This window comes from Eutrigla gurnardus (assembly GCF_963514095.1).
Source record: "Eutrigla gurnardus genome assembly, chromosome: 6".
In the NCBI taxonomy this organism is placed as follows: Eukaryota; Metazoa; Chordata; class Actinopteri; order Perciformes; family Triglidae; genus Eutrigla; species Eutrigla gurnardus.
Window position 1 is genome coordinate 28,085,994 of NC_139920.1, and position 20,072 is coordinate 28,106,065.

Here is a 20,072-nt window from a genome sequence, read left to right on the forward strand (position 1 = left end):
CGACATTCTAGGATTTTTACTTTTTTCGTGACTTTTTCGACATTCTATGATTTTACTTTTGTGACTTTTTTTCGACATTCTACGATTTTACTTTTTTCATGATTTTTTCGACATTCTATGATTTTTACTTTTTTCGTGACTTTTTTCGACATTCTATATTACTTTTTTCATGATTTTTTCTACATTCTATGATTTTACTTTTTTCGACACTTTTTCGCCATTCTATTATTTGACCTTTTCATGACTTTTTTCAACATTCTACGATTTCACTTTTGTGACTTTTTTCGACATTCTATGATTTTACTTTTTTCGTGATTTTTTCGACATTCCATGATTGTTACTTTTTTCGTGACTTTTTCCGACATTCTAGGATTTTTACTTTTTTCGTGACTTTTTCGACATTCTATGATTTTACTTTTGTGACTTTTTTTCGACATTCTACGATTTTACTTTTTTCATGATTTTTTCGACATTCTATGATTTTTACTTTTTTCGTGACTTTTTTCGACATTCTATATTACTTTTTTCATGATTTTTTCTACATTCTATGATTTTACTTTTTTCGTGACTTTTTTGACATGATTTTACTTTTTTCGTGACTTTTTCAACATTCTATGATTTTACTTTTTTCGTGACTTTTTTTTACATGATTTTACTTTTTTCGTGACTTTTTTCGACATTCTATGATTTTACTTTTTTCACCATTCTACGATTTTACCTTTTTCATGACTTTTTTCGTCATTCTACATTTTTACTTTTTCAGGACTTTTTTTTTTACATTCTACGATTTTACTTTTTTCTGGACTTTTCAACAATCTATGATTTTACTTCATAAAATTCATACATTTCATAACTTTTTTGACATGTCACTGTGACTTTTTCATAACCTTTTTTGATATGTTATACTGTGACTTTTTTCATAACTTTTTTTGACATGTTATACTGTGACTTTTTCGACAAACTATACTATGAATTTTTTTTCATGACTCTTTTTCGACATTCTATAGTTTGACTTTTTTAAGGACTTTTTAAGGACTTTTAGGACCTCGACATACTGTACTATGATTTTTTTTTACTATGATTTTTTTCGAATGGTGGTCAAGATCTGCCGTGGGATAACCTCTATCATTAGTTAGTGCTTTATAAATAAAAAATTACTTGAGTAGCCAAGTAGTGTATTAAATGTTTGCTATTGGACGTGAAAGTATTGAAATGGACCGGAGATTATTTGAATAAAATGCATGCATTTCAAGTAACTTTCAGGTGCTGCACAAAATGTCAAAACACCTTTTGCCCACGGGCCACAGTTTGAGAAACTACGCTGTAACTCATGCTGTCATATCTCAATCATCATAATTAAACGCCAGACAGATTATTAATCATTCATTTATAGCGCTCATATTCAAACAGACTTTACAAATTGCTTCACAATTCAAGAAAAAAAATATCAAAAGACCATTAACAGGGAAATAATGGCTCAAACAAATAAAAATGATGAAATTCCTCACTTAAATCATTTTAAATTAAATTTATAAATGCACCGTTGCATTTTTATAGAGGCTGCAAAAATAACTGATCACTGAAATTGGCAAACAATTTAAATAAGATGTTACAACAAGGTTATAAATACCAGTCAATTTGTGGGAAATGTATTGGTTTATTGGTCAGTTTATTGGTTTATTGGTCAGTTTATTGGTTTATTGGTCAAACGCTGGTTATACAAGCACATGTAACGACACGTTTTTGTCCAATTCTGTTAATTGTGCCATAACATTGTGTGCATTGAAAATAATTTGTAGGGAGTGGAGGCAAAATTGCCTCCAGAGTCATTTATATAATAACCACGAAATACATTTGTGAATCTTTCTGTGGGCATTCATTAATATTCATACTGTTTTGTTTTATTCAGTTTCTTATTTTATTATTATTATAACTGTGCACATCCATATAAAGGGAATAGAGAGCACTCTGTGCTGTGATAATGGCCATTAACAGTGTTTTAAAAAGGTCAAAACCATGGTTTCAATTTAGCACCAAAGGAAATAAATTAAGCCAAAGTATTTATTATCCACCTGTGTGCCAGTAATCCTTTACTCTAGACAGGACATAAATGCTTTACTTTCATTTTTTTCAGATTTACTCCTCACCGTTAAAGCTTTTTGTCTTTGCAGGACAGTCAAACTACACCCACGATCACTTTAGAAGTCCCTCTTGGGTATTATTGCTAGAATAAACCATCCCTCAGCCCGTTGTCCTGCAGTTCACCTTCGTCTCGCCAAGCTAGCTCAGCAGAAAAACACAAATGTACGGCTACATTATTTACCGAGCGCACCGGTCACAGAGGAGCGTGCTCATGCCGTGGGTTTGAATCCCAAGACACTTTCTTTTGTACGTGTGCAGATGAAGACACCGACTGGCTGTTGTGTTCCCTCAGCAAGCAAGAAATGTTTCCATCACAAGCGAGTGACTGTTTACTCACCATTCACATCCTTCATTCTCCATCCAAATATCTCTAAGATGCATCTTGGCACCTCGCTGGGAGCGCATGCATTTCTGTCTTCTGTCTGTTAGGATATAAACAAATATTCAACAAATGCTTCTTTTGATTTCCGTTGCGCTTGTTTTAAACATCCAAGTTAAACCTGGCAAGAATCTGACTTCTACAGTTGGAAAACACATTCTGACAGCCAGCAGTGTGCAACACACACACACACCAGATCCCCATCGCACCTGCATTGATCTTCAAGGAGCCATAAATCACAAATGATCCACTGCAGATCTGAGACAGAGCCATGTTTGAGATTCCCCACACTTTCAGTTTTCTTAAAGCAAATCCAAGTCACAGATGACATCCTCATTTGCCTTTAGAGAACTTTATTTACATGTCCATATATAGCAAGTTTCAAGGTTCATGAAGCAGTTGTGAAAATACCTGTCTGCCTATATGTGCCCTAACAAATACAATAATAAAAAAACAAACATTTAATGACATAGCGGAGGCCACATCCCCCAAAACGTGGAAAATAGCTGTTGTGAGCTGTTTAAACTGACTTCAGTTTTCGGTCCTTGGGGGGTCGTGGTTTTCTGTTCCAGGCTGGTTTGCTTTCTTTGTCTGTGTTTTGTTCTTTTATAAAGAAAAAAAAATGGAACAAAGACAAACTCGCAGGACACTCCAAAAACGCGAGCCCTGTTCTGTCATGTGTATACGGGAGATGATACAATCATGTTGCTGCTGAAACTTAGCCAGAGGAGGAAAAGAAGAAGATTGCTGGAACCATCCTGCCATGCATCTGCTGCCAGGGGGTTTCTCAGACCAGGCCCACCTCGGCCAGGCTGACCTGGGCTGGGACTTTTTTTTTCTTTTTTGTTTAAACAGAAAACAGAACATGGACCGTATTTTTCCATTAAGCCCCCCCCCCCGAACCCATTTCTTCACTTCCTCAGTCCTGCATGTCTGCATGTTTCCACTCTATGCGCTCCAACTGTTTGCGAAAAATTCAAAGGCTAAAAAAATATTTTTTTTTTTGCTAATTTCTTGTTCACTACAGAGGTTTTATTTTGTTAAAAAAGGAACAAAAAGGAACAAAAGCAAAAGTTCTTTGGAGGAATCCCACAATTGCGCAGCTATAGACTAACCAGCGTTCTCAGAGCATTAAAAACAAAGTTCAAAGTTTGTTTCTTTCCAGAGATGTGACTTTGTGCCCCCTTGCTTCTCTTTTTCCATTTCTTTCACAAACGTAAACAAAACAACAAAGTACAAGTTGAGTGTCTCTTGTTTTCCATGCCACCGACGCTCTGTACAGTCATTGGTGCAGGAGGGAGCCTGGGCCCCGCCCCCTGATTATTAGGGTTTTTTTCAGCCAATCAGAGTTCAGTAGATGACTTCATAGACTGTGGCCTTCTTGTCTCCGGAGCCGGTGACGATGAACTGGTCGTCGGGGGAGATATCACAGCTGAGAACCGACGAAGACTCCTTCGACTGAAGACACACAGAGGGGAAACCATATGAGCTACAGGCTCAAAATAACTCATATTTATTTATTAAGAGGATGAAAAAGCATGAAAATGAACAACTGAATTTTTTTACTTATAACCAAAGAAAATAAAAAATGTGTCTTTTTAGAAAGCTGTTTTATGACCTACCTGGAATATGCTGGATCCATAAGGTGTCCGCCATGCATTCAGGAGGTTATCTTTGCCCGTGCTCACGAACCATTTCCCTACAGGAGGAAACACACACAGCCATCAACAGATAAAAGTCTCAGAGGAGGCGAGATATGGAGAAGCCTGAGAGGAAGCGCCGCTTTTGTAAAGAAGAGCGGCGGAGGTGAAAAGGAAGAACGGTCTCTGAATAATGAGAGAAGCAAAAGATTTGTTCTGCTTCCGTGGTTATTGTGTGTGTGTGTGTGTGTGTGTGTGTGTGTGTACGTACCACAGTAGGCGAACTTAAGGGAGAGAACGCAGCTCTCGTGGAGGTGCAGCTGGTACTTGTCAGGTTTGGAGACGTGCAGGACTTCCACATTGCTGCTCTCCATTCCCACAGCCAGCCACTCGCCGGTCGGACAGTAGCCCAGAGAGAAGATCTGGAGACGGGGAGGGGGAAGACATGATGGTCGTCAGCAGCCCGTCGGCACATGAAGGCCCTTTTTGTCTGACGTGCGGCGTGTGCGTACCTGCGAGGTGAAGTCGTGCTGCTGCAGCTGCCGTCCCTCTCGGAGGTCCCAGCAGCGCACCGTGTTGTCCAGCCCTCCCGTCCACAGTTTGGTGCCGTCGTTGGAGATGTCGATGCAGCTCGCTCCGTCCGTGTGGCCCTGGAACTGCCTGCAGGGGGGGGAGACACACACACACAGGTCAACACACACATCAACACAACCATATTTGCTGAAGGTTTTCTCTTCCCCTGCCGCTCATATACAACTCCTCATTATTTAAAAGCTGTACAAAGATCTACATAAAATCATTTTCAACACCATGCATGGCACCATAACTTTTCATTCAGAACATCTCTATGTAAAGCACTTTTTCTCTTCTTTCAGGCTTCTTCTAAATAACTGGCTCAGTTATATGTTACACATATAGAGTCCATATTTACATAATCATATAATTCATCTTAATAAACAAAACGTCACAATTTGAAACCCAGATTCTATATTGTTCAGAAGAACATAAAATACCAGATCTCAACTGAGCACAAAGAGATCTTTTTCTTCCTTTTCTTTATGTGATTTAGGTTTAGTCCATATAGCGTCAAACACTGCCCTTTGTGATTCACTTCAGTGTTCATTAACGTGTTTGTCAGCAAGAAATACATCTTAATTATGGCATCCATAATGGAGCAAAATATATGTGTCATGTTACTACCGTTGAGAAATACTAGACATTAATAAACACTTAAAATGTTACATTATAGTGTTATAATATAAACTATTTAGGAAATGGTGCTAAACTGCGTCTTAGTGATAAAAGACTAAATGTGTGCCATTATAGGTTCGTCTGGACCACTGCCACGTATCTGAGGATTGGTAGTCAGTTTGCACATCCATCCCTGGATAGGATGTTTATATTACATTATTATCATCTGAACATAAATCCAAAAACATGCTATGATGCTTGAAAGACGGAAAAAGTCTCAAAAATGACTTTTTACAAACACACGTTGCATGTCTTCTCCCTGTTAAATTCACACAGATGCTGTATTCATCCTGCGTGTTGCGGTTCTCCCTCGCTCTACTTTATGATTGACAGCACAGATTGGGAAATATCTGAAATTACACCATTTCCTGTGTCTCTGTGCAGTCGTCTCTGTCGTCTTATTTCCCACTCAATTGCCTCTCTTCCTTTTCCATCCCTCTCTCCTCTCCTCCTTCCTTCTACCTTCGACAGAGTTGGCCATTCGCCCGTTTGGATGGCGTTTACAGAATCTCGTCCTCTCCTCTCACCTGACCAGCGTCTGGTTGTGAAGGTCCCAGACGACGATGTTGCCGTCGCTGCAGCAGGAGAAGCAGACCTTGTTGTCGGGGGAGATGGCCAGCGCGTAGCAGGCGGGGGCGGACGACGTCAGCTCGGCCTTGATGCGAGGAGTGGGCGTGGCCAAATCCCAGATTGACAGCGTGCTGGCCTCCCCGCCGACGATCAAGGTCCTTCCATCTGAGAGCAGCTTGCAGGAGCGGATGTAGTTATCCCTGTTCTGATTGGACACAAGAATAACACATATAAACCATGTACATGCAATACCAGGATCCTATATGTTGTAGTACTTTAAGTTAAGCGTACTGCTACAGGAAGCTGGAGGATTTGGCTTTAGGACAACAACATAAAAGCAGTTCATCATCTAATAGGGGTAAAAATATTGATACGGCAATATATTGCGATACTTTGCCGCCCAATACAATATCGATTTTTCAACTCCAAAGATCGATAAAAAAAATAAAAAAAAGATTCATGTTTACACATATACCTTTACATTACTTTTATATGACCTTCAGTTCAGTGTTCAAACAGTGACACAGAAGGAGAAACATTATTATTATTTTGTGCATTGTCACTCAGGGTACTTTATCCTTTTTCATTTTATTTTCAATATTTATTCCAGTGAATTTCATGGGAATTAATAAAATGGAGAGGCTGTTTTGAATGAAATAGTTTGACTCAATTTGTCCTCTGATCAATATCATCTGATGTACATATACAGGTACTTGTGTTTTCATCTTTATTTATATCGCAATATCGTGATACGTATCGTGACCAAAGTATCGTGATACGTATCGTATCGTGAGGTTCTTGCCAATACTCACCCCTATCATCTAAAGTGTGTTTTTATGTGCAGGATGAACAAGAGCACGGCTTTTGGTTGTAAAGCAACATTATCAGACACAAGATGGACAACAAACTTTAACTGTGTGTCCAACAAACATCCGTCTGAGCTCACCAGACAGTCCAGCTGGGCCATGGGGCTCTTGCTTCCAGGCTGGCTGATGTCCCACACCTTGACGCAGCCCTTGCCTCCGGTGTAGACGTGGCGCGTGGAGGTGCTGATGGTGACGGCGCACACCACCTCGCCGTGGCTCAGGGTGTGAATCTGACGGGCGTGGCGAGGGATTCCCGGGCCCAGCAGGGCGTCGGGGGGAAAGGGCACCGGCTGCATCTGGCCGTCGGCGCTCACGTGGAACGAGTAGGCGCTGAAACGAGGAGGGAAACAGAAGAATAACAGAGATTAACTACTCAATGAACAAGCGTACAACTGTAATCATTCAAGGCTGCTTAAAGTTTGCTTCAGATGTCATTTTTGCATTTCAGAGAAATACTTTTGAAAAACCGACCCCATGTGACTCAAATCTGACATTTACTGATGATGTCTGGAAAAACTGAAAAATACTGTATTTAACGACTCCAGTCTCTGAAGTGTTTCTGCAAATATCACGACCTCACTTTGTCTACATCCACCATTCATGTGCAGAAGAAAAGAGGAAAAATACTCCAGACAAAGTAAAGCAGCACCAGTAATGGAAGACATAATGATTTTATAACATATTTAAGATGATAACTGAATGATTAATGTATGAACACAGATTTAGAAGCCAAACTGTTTTTTTTTTATTAGAAGTATTTTCCTCCTGATCTCTCGGTATTCATCCTTTCTTTGATTCCTGTAATTGAGCAGAACCCGAGTGCAGTTAACAGTGAACAAGATTTGTGTGATAGCAGGCGGAGGAAACTCACGGTTTTCCGGAGGCAGCTGACTGCAGGCTGGCAGGAAGCCCGGGGACCCTCATATGTGGGTGTGGAGACTCATAGCCCACCTGGAAGAGAAAGACATAATGTGAGAAAACGACGCCCGTGTTCACGGAGAGGAGAAGTTCACTGGTGAAAACAGGAGCTGCAGGGACAGTATCAGATGAAGGATCAGAATAAAATGAGATCATATAAAAGCAAAGAGTCTTTTCAAGAGCCAAGGTCATAGATTCTTAACGATAAATGACAATGCAGCTGCTCTCCCTCTAAAACACTCTTCCTTTTCATATATATTTATATCCCTCTTTCTGCCCTCTGTGAAGGGTTTATATGCTGAGGTATTAGATATGACAGTGACACTGGAAAGACAAATTATCTGCAGAGTGTCTGGCTCACCACAGGGGACCGGCCGTAGCCTGCGGCAGCTGCTGCCGCCGCCGCCGCCGCCGCCGCCGCTGCAGCTCCGTTCATCTGGGGGGAAACTAAGTGGAGGCCGGCGCCATAACCTGCCGCCCCGGCCAGGTCCCCGTTCACGCCTGGAGGCAGGCCGAAAGCCCCCGGAGGGTACGCTCCCTGCACCGCCAAGGGGTTTCTCAGACCCAGAGCTGGAGGGAGAGACGAGACAGTCGATTCATTGTGAACAAATTATTGAATGAGGCAATAAAATGAGACTTCCATCCTTGGTTTCGGCGAGGAATCGAGCCCAGCTCGTTCTGAGGTGACTCCCTCTGCAGGGCCTCTCACTGTGTACGACAGCTGTGACTGACAGGCTGTGAACAAGCTGCCGCCTGCCATGCATAAGACAGACGACAGGCCCTAAACCGCAGCCCAAGACCACTACTGCCCCCTGCTGCTCACCGGCTCTCACTGCAATGAGACATGCATGCGTGTGCGTGTTTGCATACATATCCTCTTTATGCTGTCTGTGCATGTAGCCGAGTGTGTACATATGCATGCATAATGGTGTGTGTGTGTGTGTGTGTGTGTGTGTGTGTTAACAGGTGATGTGTGGAGAAAAAAAAAGAGAGATGCAGTGGAATAGATGGAGGCTCATTATGAAGCAGCTCACAGTCACAGTCCATCACCTCTCCTAATCTTTCCATATAAAAAGTGAGGGCCGCTGAATATTTTTGCCCACAGCTGCTTATTAAGTCCAGATGGTGGTGGGTGGTGGGTGGAGGGGAGCCGGCTGACACACATACCAACTACCGCGGCCCGATGCTAATAGAATCACCACACGTAACAAAGCGAGTACAGGCGAGGAAACGCATCTCTGCAGCGGCAGAATCACACTTTTAATTGATGCTCCGTGCAGTGGAAGTTTCCGTCCCTGAGGAGGGATGGAGACATTTGTCTTTCGGTCTCCTGAGTCTTTCCAGTGATGCAGGCGAGATTTAAAACTTTTATTTCATTGCAACTTCAAGGCTTTCTGAAGTCTGCTCCCGTTTTTAAACAGTTAAAGCGCAGAAGAGTTTTTCTTAGGGGACATAAAAGCGAGCTCGTGGGATGTTCTCACCGAGGGGGTCGACGCCAGGCTTGCCGGGGACGGGTCTGAACTGTGGAGGTCCACTGGGTCCTGGGGTGTTGGACTCTTGAGACATGGGGGTCCCCGGCTTCATACCTGGAGTACTGGACTTCTCTCTCTGGGAGAAGAGGATAAAAAAAAGACAAGTGTTATTAAAGAAAGGAAAATCCTGCAGGATGAAACGTGAGAACACAGTGTGTGCTGAAAGCATAGAAACACTGATGTCTTACAGTGAAATATGAAAGAAACAAAGCACAGGCATTCACTGGTGAGGGCTCTTATTTAGTGTGTAAAAACAAACATGTTTCAGCTCGTGCCGGTGCATTTATTCCTTTATCTCCTTGCACTTTCCACCATACTGAAATACAAGTTGGTTCTAGATGGATATCTGCCTTTCTGTCGGGGTCCAGGTGCGGGTGTACCTGAGGGGGCTCTTTGCCACGAGACGGGGAGGCGGCGCTGCTGGAGGAGGCGAGGGAGGCCGGGCTGGCCTGTGGAGGGCCCTCCTTACGGGATGGGGGCAGCTTGTCCAGGCCGTTCTCCCTGGAGGAGTAGGACTGCACGCTGCGGGGGGACGACGGGTCCTGAATTCAAACAGATAAACTCGTTAACACCGGACAGAGGTGTTCATTCTCAGAAATCCCAGTAAATCCACGAGCGTCTCTTATTAACCGCTTCGCTAAACTGGTTCACGATTTTCACGTGAATGCTGGAACTGGTTTTACTTAATTAAATCACTCCTTAATGTGCTTCAAATGTAAAATCAGCAAAAGGGTATTCCAAAGTTTATTAAAGTTTATTAAATCAACTCAAGAGGGTAATTTTGCAGAGTTGAAAGTTAGTCTTTTATGTGTTAGCTTGCAACCTGTCTGGGGAAACACAAAGAAATGATTTCATACTAAAATACTAACATAGAAACTCTTGTTTCTGTTTGCACAGAACGAGGATTAGCATTAACGGTCAGTATGAACATGAGGACCGACTACAGCGAGTTTTAAACTGATGGTTGCTTTAAAAACAGTCATCCCATCCACTAAATGCTATTATTCTTCAATAAACATAAAGGAAATCTCTCCAACCCAACAACGTAATACGTAATAATCATTTTAAGAAACATTAAATTATTATTTTTATATTTTCCATCATCTTACATCCTCGATTTAATCTGCACTTCTTCATAAAACTCATGAAACCTCAACAGCTGACAGAATTGTACACAGAAGAGCATGTGAGAGCAGAAGTGTGTGTGTGTGTGTGTTTGTACTTTATGGTTGTGTATGTTGTGAAACAAGGGAAGGCAGAGGTAGAGGAGGGGGGGGTTACTGTCATTATTATTATTATTCAGATGGTCGTGCTGGGTGTGTTTACATGATGTATGCAGATGAAAGCGGTGAAGTGAAGGCAACGGGGGCCGCCGGCCGCCTACTAACCTCATCCACCACCAAATTATCATCACTCTTATCTGCATCGCTGCCCTGTGAGAGAAGAGAGAGGAAGTGAGATTAGAGATCCCTGCTCCGCTGTCTGATGTATGGAGATTACATGCAGAAATATACGGCGTGCAAACAGAGGGCTGTACGTGTGTGTCACGCAACGCATTCAGAAAAAAGTTTTAGCAGACTTTTAATTTGTTGCACTGCAAATTAAAGTCTTATCTGAACAACTTTATTGCCTGAGATTGTTGCAAGATAATGCAAGGGACAGTGCAAAATGTAATTTAATTAATTTGAGATGTTTAACTTGGAGAGGTGATATCCCCTGAGGCACTGCTGTTTTTTTTTTTTTATTGCAGGTCATCTCAAACGAAGCGATTATGATGCACTTGATAATAAAATAACTCCCTGACAATAAAAACAACCCTCACAGAGCTTAATGAATCACGTTTCCACACTAACACCGATGATACAGTGACGACAGCACAGCAGGGGAGTGTGAATATTTTAAAAGGGTCTCCAAAGTTCACAGCACCGGTCCCATCTGGCCCAGGACTGGCAGAGTTGTGTGAAACTTTCCCTTCAGTTACTTAAACATTTAACAGTGTTATGAAAGGGCCTCACATAGTCGGTCATGAACTCTTTTTCATCGGCTTTCCTCTTCTTGCCGTTGCTGAGGTAGTCTGCTGGGCGACCCTTATCCCCATTGGACAGAGAGCTCTGCAGAGGGAAAGAGAGGGAGGTGAGGAAGAGAAAGAGGCAACGGGGGGGTGGGGGAGGGGGATGGATGCATGGGGGGGGCACAAAGAGGAGAGGAAGGAGTGAAAAAAGAAGGAATGAGGGCAGAGAGGGAGGAAGAGGGTGATAATGAGGTGAGAGGGACTGCATAAATCATGTCAGGCTCATAGGCTGCGGAGATGAATGTGAAAGAATATCAGCCAGCATCGATCGGCCGGCTCACTGTAGGAGTCGGAGGGAGAAACAGAATGTGCCCAGTTTTCTTTAGGGCAGCAGAAAAGACCAGAGCAGTCCGAGTGCACAGAGTATCTTTCTTTAAACCAGTATTGTACTTGATTTAAATTGTTGCCATACAGGTTTTCAGCATCACTGACTCCAATAATGTGTATGAAAGCTAAAGAAAGTTACATTAAAGCTGGTGAAATGTTGATGCGTTACGTTTACTGAAGTCCAGGCAGATGCATTCACTATGTGTTGTGTTGAAAAAATGATGGTGAAAATACAGAATGCATCATGAAAAAACAATCAAATCTGTCTACAGGCAAGAATACTCCGATATATAGGGAATAAATAATAAATATCTACTTGGGTTAAAGTGGAGAACTTCTTTTACCTATAATTAGTAGGGGTGGGAAAAAAATCGATTCACATAAGAATCGTGATTCTAATCAACAATTCTGAATCAATTCATAAACTTAATACTTAGGTAATTTTATCTATGAACAGAAGTTTTTTTTGTCAATGAGAGTTGAGACTTACTTCTGGAAGAAAGGGGCAGCTGGCCTCAGCTTTTATTTAGACAATTTTATTTATGCAAGTTATTTCTTGTAAAATAAGTACGTTTTTATTTGTTTAGCATGAATAAATGTTACCTTTTGTCTTAAGTTTGCCTTTGTGTGATTACATCATTGGAATCAGTTTATTTAAAAAATACTAACTGTATTGTTTTGATGCCATAATTTGCCTTAACACACTATGAATTTGTGATTTTTTGAATCGAGGATTGATTTTGAATCAAATCGTGACCCGAAGGATCGGAATCAAATCGTGAGACACCCAAAGATTCACATCCCTAATAATTAGTACCACATTTGCACTTTCTGTGAATGAAATTACTTAAAAAATATGCCTATATAAGCCATATTTCTAAGTTATTATTTGACCTCTTCTATAGTTTTTACAGCCTTAGGGATAAAGTTGTAAGGATGAAGCCTACAATCTAGAAATCGGCTGAATAAAGGGGTGGACAGGTGGGAGTGTATCTGGGGATTGTGCAGTAATCTGTACTCACTGGTCCTGCTTCACGGTCTGTTCCTTCCAGGCAGAAGCACCCGACACAAGCAGGTACCAGCCACGCGACAGCAAACGCAGATCACACACACACACACACACACACACACACACACACACACACACACACACACACACACACACACACACACACACACACACACACACACACACACACACACACACACACACACACACACACACACACACACACACACACACACACACACACACACACACACACACACACACACACACACACACACACACACACACACACACACACACACACACACACAAAGAAATGCAACATTATCCACCATCACTTTACATCACTCAACTGCTGATGACTCAGTGGGGAAAAATCCCCAAGGAGTGTTTTTATCAGCAACCTCCAATCCAAAGTCAATCATCACGAGCCATCAGGCCAAGACTCGGCGTTTACTCTCCCCTCTCATCTCCCAGAATGCAACCCAACGCTCATCCCTGAACTTATCTAGCATTTTACACGTTTTATTATATTATAATTACAGAAACAAGCATGGTTTTAAGGAGTTCTTGTACCTCTGTGGTGCTCTGCGGCTGCAGCGGCAGCTGCCGCCGCCTCTAGGTGAGCTCTCTCATCCTTGGCAGCCAACTGGGCTCCCAGAGCCCCGGACAGGGCCAGCAGGCCGGAGCCTCCGCCGAGCGCCAGGCCGGGGTGGGTCAGGCCTGATGGGTGTGGGCCCATTGGCAGACCCTGGGCATGCTGGGAGAGGTGCTGGGCCTGAAGCTGCTGCTGCAGAGAGGAAGGGGGAAAGAGATTTGGGTGACTTACAAGCGACGGAGGAAGCGGCTCAACAGGAAGTGATTGAGAGGAGGAAGGAGAGAGGGAACTAAGTGCTGCGATGTGTACGAGCGGGGAACGCTGCAGCCAAATCAGCGTGATGGGAAATAAAATAACTCAAATGTTATTTTCATTCTCCATTAATCAAAATTGGAAAACCATAAAGGACATTTGATATGCTCCTTAATTTAATTGTTTATTTTGTTCAGGTAGCTGGTAAGGACACCTGAATTGATACAAATAAATAAATAAATAAAATAATATAATATAATAATAATTTGGGTTTTTTTTCAGTGGGCAAATGGACATTTGCCTCAATAAAAAGAAAAGGAGGAAACTATTTAAATGGCAGGATAAAGTACACACGCTAATGAGGCAGAGGGGGGAGCCCACGTACCCCTATCGAAGCATTTAGCTCCCCCATGGTCACCTGTTTGGCGCGCTCCATGGCCTGGACCACCTGTTGTTGGTGCTGTGGAACAAACCAAGAGGTCAGTGAGGGCAGGGGGATTCAGAATATGTTCCTCTCCAAACTGAATCAATATAAATGAGGTGTAACTTTTCTTAATGAGCATGAAAAAGTATTCTCAGTAAATCTGAAATGCAGATTTTTCTTGTTTTCTTTGGAAATCATGTTCAACATTCGGTGACGGAGGAATGTGCTTTGAAGTCCCGTCCATCTGCAGCTCCGGGTGTGTGCGAGTTATTACTTATTGTGTGTATGCATGTGCACGCCTCCTGTGTGGGCTGCTGTCAGTCAAGAGAGAGAGGGCTGATTGCAGTGTGTGTGTGTCTGTGTGGTTGAGTGTGTGTGTGTGTGTGTGTCCGTGTGTGTGTGTGTGTGTGGTTGAGTGTGTGTGTGTGTGTGTGTGTGTCCCACCTCCTGTGACAGGAATGGGATGAGCTGAGCACAGATCACATTCAACCGCTTGGCAATCTCCGTCTGAAAGGAAAAAAAAAAAATACTGTTGCTTTGATGAATAAACACACACTCACACACTCACACACATTCAAAAAGCCAAGACTGAGCTTGAACAGTAAAAAGAAACACACACACACACGGCGTGGCTGTGGCCCGTTTCTCCCAGGGCCAGTGTGGTAAATATTTCAGCTGCTTACATTCGGTCCATGCAAATGGAAACTCTGCCAGCGAGTTTGGCTAAAATATTCATGGACAGCATCTGCTGCGGCCTCAGCCAGCCCACACAGAGTGTGTGTGTGTGTGTGTGTGTGAAGGAGAAAAGATGCAAGATTCACCATCTTTCCTCAGTGTGTGTGTGTGTGTGTGTGTGTGCCATGTGTGTGTGTGCACGTGTTTCTCATGTGCCCTTGCATGTCTGTTTGTGTGTGTGTGTCTGTACTTTGCATGCTTGAGTGTGTGTGTGTCCTGCTGGGGGTCAGTGCTTCTCGCTGTGTGTGTGTCTGCCTCGATCTGCTCTACCACACACACACCTCTCTCTCTCCCTCTCTCTCCCTCCCCCCCTCTGTCTCTCTCTCTCTCTCCCCCTCTATCTCCCCCCCTCCATCCATCCATCCATCCAGTATTAGTGCAGTAATCAGTGTTACAAGCGCTGTCATGTGATGACACACACACACACACACACACACACACACACACACACACACACACACACACACACACACACACACACACACACACACACACACACACACACACACACACACACACACACACACACACACACACACTAGGGCCAGTAATGATATGCATGCAGAGATCATGACAACATCATTATGGCCGCAGGCTGTTTTTCTTGTTGACAGCTAGACTCTGTGTGTGTGTGTGTGTGTGTGTGTGTGTGTGTGTGTGTGTGTGTGTGTGTGTGTGTGTGTGTGTGTGTGTGTGTGTGTACATATATACACACATCCCATTCTCTCTCTCTTAAGTGATTTATTGATGCCGGACTGAACTTCCACCCCCTCCTTCTTCTCCCTCTCTTGCTCTCTCTCCCTCCCTCTCTCTCTCGCTTGCCCACATCATTCCCTCTCTCCATTCTAATTTTTTCAGCCAAGCAGTGCCCCCCCCCCCCCCCTCCTTCCTCCTCTCATCCCCCATTCCCTCCATCCTCTGAATCCATCACCCCCACCCCAAGGGAGACACAATGATTTCTTGTTAGAGAACTCCAACTACTAAATGACATCTTCAGGAGAGAGAGAGAGAGAGAGAGAGAGAGAGAGGGAGAGAACACGAGCAATCGAGAGAAAGAGGATAAAGAGGGGAGGACAAACCGGGGGAGGGGGGGGGGAGGTGAAAAGAGGAGGGGGAGGAAGGACGGGAGGAGGAAAAGGGCAGATTGGGTTGAGGAAATGACAGCCAATGAACAGAGGATGTGGGAGGGAGTGGAGGAATAGACTGAGAAAGAAGAAACCAGGGGAAGGCAGGGGAGGAAAATCGAGATTGGGAGGGAGGGAGGGAGGGGGTGAGGTGGGGGGGGGGCATGACAAAAGCAAAGCGATTGAGATGGTGAAATGAACGGAGTGAGGGAGAGAAAAAAGAAAAAGTAGACAGCAGGAAGGCAGTGACCTGATTTAAAGTGAAATTCAGCATGGACTGTATGTCTGTGAAGAGACAGAAGTGGAGGGGGGGGGGGGGGGGGAGGGAGAGAGAGAGAGAGAGAAATCAATGGGGAAGATGGGAGACAGAGACAGGGATGGTAAAGAAATAGAGATTAAGAGAAAGGAACATTAAAAAAGACAAAGTAAGACAGCAACTGGAGGGAAAGGAGAGAAGAGGGAAAAGAGGATGGAGAAACGGGGCAGGAATGGATGGATGGGTGGATGGGTGGGTGGATGGATGGATGGATGGATGGATGGGTGGATGGATGGATGGATGGATGGGTGGATGGATGGATGGGTGGATGGATGGATGGGTGGATGGATGGAGGAGGCACAGAGGCGATAACAGACAGGGATTTATGACCGGAGAGAGGGGGTTCTGGAGGCTCGGGGAAGGGCAGAGTATTCTCATCCGCCTGTCGGAGGTGGAGAAATGAATTCTGTTTGTGGATCCTATTAACGCCTCCACAGCATAACGCCGACATGTAGGTCCATCACAGGGAGGACTGACATTACAGGGGGACAGGGACACAAAGACACAGAGAGACAGACAGAGAGACGGACAGACTTTCCTGAAAGATATTAGTTACTTCGAGTTGAGCTGATTGGGGGCGAAAGAAAGGAAGCAGAGGCGGCGATAAAAATCCAAGAGAATAATGCAAAGCTTTAGGAGAATGATGAGGGGGGGATGGGTGAGGGGGCGAGAGACATATCAAGGGGCAGAAAGAGAGCGAGAGCTCACTCACCTGTTTGTGCATTTCAATGTTAAGGCCGTAGGACATCTCATAATACTGAAACACAGGAGAACATCAGATCATATACATGAGTGTTCATAAAGACTGACATGAACAAGCTTTCGGATGTCGGTGAGAGTTTTCATAATATAATGAATATTTCCCATGAGGATATAAGAAGAAACTATCATATTCTTAGACTTCATGGGAATAAAAACAAAGCAAGAAGATGCATTATTAATCCAATCTTAATACATACTGTACATAAAACATAAGTTATGACAACGTCTGCAAACACGGGCTTCTAAATCAAATAGAAATCTTAAAAGTTAAATCACTACACCGCCCGACGACTCCCAAAAATGACATGTTTACAGCACATTATTTTTCTTCTGCTATAACTGTTGGGAATTATCTCAACCCCAACAGCTAAAAACAGATGCAGTTAGGCTGTTTAATTTTATTTTATCTGCACAAAAGATGAAATGCAGTGATAAAAATGATAATAACGGAACAGAACACAAAGAAAGTCTGATGACATTCTGTGTTTTTCTTATTGGAAACAAATCCCACTAAAAGCCTCAAAACAACAAAGAATTAATCCTAGAGTCAATCCCACACACACACACACACACACACACACACACACACACACACACACACACACACACACACACACACACACACACACACACACACACACACACACACACACACACACACACACACACACACACACACACACACACAGAGAGAGAGAGACATGTTAGGGAAAACACTCAAATGGCACACAAAAGAGGTATTAATCCACCGCTGAAAGTAGACCCCAACAAATACACAATTTACTCCGTTTGACTTCAGTTTTCTAAAAAAAAAATGTGCAAAAATGTGAATTACTTTTGCCTTCTTAAGAAATTAAACTATATATTTGTGTCTAGTTTTTAAAACATTAATGTCACGACACAGTAAGGAAGTCAGAAAGTACGAAAATGACAGATTATCATTGTTAATTTTGATCTTTTTATGGGATTTGTTGAAAACAACAACAAACAACATTGCCAGGCTTTTCCCAATAACACATAAAAATAAAGACATTTCAAAAAAGCATAATCATAAAACAAACACCCAAATATTCCTTCTTCCAGATAATAACAGATAACGAGTTATCCAGCTAAAAACAAAATCGCTGCCTCAACTCATTTGTGATGTTATATTTACTTAAATTGGCAATTACGTTGTTTTTACACAAATAAATACGAGTACAGAAGCCCAGAACTGCTCAAAATATTCCCGTGCTCCTTGATGCGATGCCAGGCTCTCACACTCGCACGTATATCCCTAAAAGCACCATGCCACTAATTTCACCTTGACGCTGCTGAAAGTCAGTGGCACCTAAATGACCCTGAGGCACGTTTAGGAAGCCAGAAACCCGAAGCGCTGTCGCCGGGCAGAAGAAGAAGGTGACGGACTATTGCAATAATCATGTCTAATGTGAGCTATGTGACCCTGGCTTTTACCCGAAAGAGCTGCGAGAAGCGCAGGAGATGAGGGTCTCTCTTTCCATCTACCTTCGGAGATGGATGAGAGAGAGAAAAAAAAAAAGGAGAGCATTTTAAAGTCAGATGTCTCGAAAAGTGACAGACTGACATTTGCTTTTCAGCGTGGCTGGTTGTGGAGAGGAGATTGGCAGCCAGAACAGGCTGGCAGGATGGGAGAGGCGGTGGCAGGGGTCCTCTCTCTCTAGACATCTTTTCTGGCAGTACGTGTGTGTGTGTGTGTGTCTGTGTGTGTGTGTGTGTGCAGGTGTGCATGTTAGGAGCACAAGCCTGCGACTGTGTAGACGTGTGTGTGTGTAGACGCGTGCATGTTTCCGAGTGTGTGTGTGCGCTCCTCTTTCTGTGTGCCACCATAAAAGACGCCTTTCCTGGCAGCTGGCGGCTCTGCTTGGCAGTTGGTGTGCCAACTTTCGCCTGTTGCTTAGCAACATCCAAACTCATCCAAACCCAAATCATCAGCCAGGAAAGGAGACCTGGTCTGTGCTTGATGCCAGCACCCCCCCTCCACACACACACACACACACACATCCCCCTCCCCATCACTAAAAACTTCAATCCCCTCACAAGTCTCCACTCGGTGCCAAGATTGCCACATAGCTCGTTTTTGGCACAGCGGGTTCTTGGCAGCCGACACTCAGTCAGCTGTGGCGGTGTGTGTGGCTCTGATCACAGGTAAAAAAAAATAAAATCAAGGCTGGAGGTTTGCAGACTTAAAAAACAAGGAAAGACAAAAGAGTTTGAGCCTTTCCTTTACCCAGAACCAATCATATGGCCACATATTTTCACACAGCACTTTGCCTTTCAAACGGCACGACTGCAGAGGAAACACAAACGATCACGTTTACTTCCTCTGCCCATGACGCAGATGCAAAAGCCATTCCTCCGGTTTTCTGTTTAATTGAAACTGCAGGAACGTCGACAACGAGCGGGCAAATTAAGCAGCGGTGTCAACGAACAAAAACCATGTGATCACACGAACCTCGAACGGAGCAGCGTGGGAGGAAATGACTGTGACAGCCAATGACACAGCAGCGAAACAACTACAATGTCTGCATTGCACAGTTAAAGTGTAGGGCTGGAACCACAATCCTCACTTTTAATTGCTCAATTATCGTCGTCATTAACCGATTAATCACTTGATGTTTAGAATGTCATACAATAATGGGGAAAAAGATGAGATGACACACTGAAATGACTCGTTTCATACAACCGTCTAAAAAAGGGGTGAGTGTTGGCACAATACGATACGTACGATACTTTGGTCGCGATACGTATCATGATATTGCGGTATAAATAAAGATGAAAACACAAGTACCTGTATATGTACATCAGATGATATTGATCAGAGGACAAATTGATTCAAAACTATTTCATTCAAAACAGCCTCTCCATTTTATTAATTCCCATGAAATTCACTGAAATAAATATTGAAAATAAAATGAAAAAGGATAAAATACTGCATTCACAACGCGTCTAAACATCAATCTTTTTTTTTTTTTTTATCGATCTTTGGAGTTGAAAAATCGATATTTTATCGGGTGGCAAAGTATCGCGATATATTGCCATATTGATATTTTTACCCACCCTTAGTCTAAAAGCTCCATGTCATCAACTTTAATAAACCAGCAAAAAAACACCAAAACACCAAATATAAATAAAGTA

The 20,072-nt window shown here is 43.1% G+C and overlaps 2 protein-coding genes across 7 annotated transcripts in view; one reads left to right on the forward strand and one right to left on the reverse strand.

Moving 5' to 3' along the window:
* Positions 1-20,072, forward strand: part of tle2b (TLE family member 2, transcriptional corepressor b) — a 149,692-nt gene that overhangs the window by 75,956 nt on the left and 53,664 nt on the right. The window lies entirely within an intron of this gene.
* tle2a (TLE family member 2, transcriptional corepressor a) overlaps positions 2,858-20,072 on the reverse strand; it is a 40,083-nt gene continuing 22,868 nt past the window's right edge. For 2 of the 6 annotated variants that reach the window (XM_084010779.1, XM_084010777.1), the window contains exons 4-20: positions 16,867-16,911; positions 14,424-14,486; positions 13,941-14,015; positions 13,282-13,495; positions 12,719-12,735; positions 11,314-11,409; positions 10,687-10,731; positions 9,679-9,840; positions 9,248-9,374; positions 8,128-8,336; positions 7,720-7,799; positions 6,929-7,178; positions 5,940-6,187; positions 4,674-4,821; positions 4,433-4,583; positions 4,144-4,220; positions 2,858-3,979 (exon numbers count right to left, since the gene is read on the reverse strand). In XM_084010779.1, coding sequence (XP_083866905.1) covers positions 3,872-3,979; positions 4,144-4,220; positions 4,433-4,583; positions 4,674-4,821; positions 5,940-6,187; positions 6,929-7,178; positions 7,720-7,799; positions 8,128-8,336; positions 9,248-9,374; positions 9,679-9,840; positions 10,687-10,731; positions 11,314-11,409; positions 12,719-12,735; positions 13,282-13,495; positions 13,941-14,015; positions 14,424-14,486; positions 16,867-16,911 — 2,115 coding nt within the window. In that variant the 3' untranslated portion in view covers positions 2,858-3,871. Of the gene's footprint in view, positions 3,980-4,143; positions 4,221-4,432; positions 4,584-4,673; positions 4,822-5,939; positions 6,188-6,928; positions 7,179-7,719; positions 7,800-8,127; positions 8,337-9,247; positions 9,375-9,678; positions 9,841-10,686; positions 10,732-11,313; positions 11,410-12,718; positions 12,742-13,281; positions 13,496-13,940; positions 14,016-14,423; positions 14,487-16,866; positions 16,912-20,072 lie in introns of all 6 variants that reach the window. The other 4 variants (XM_084010778.1, XM_084010776.1, XM_084010781.1 and 1 more) reach the window with 3 other exon arrangements.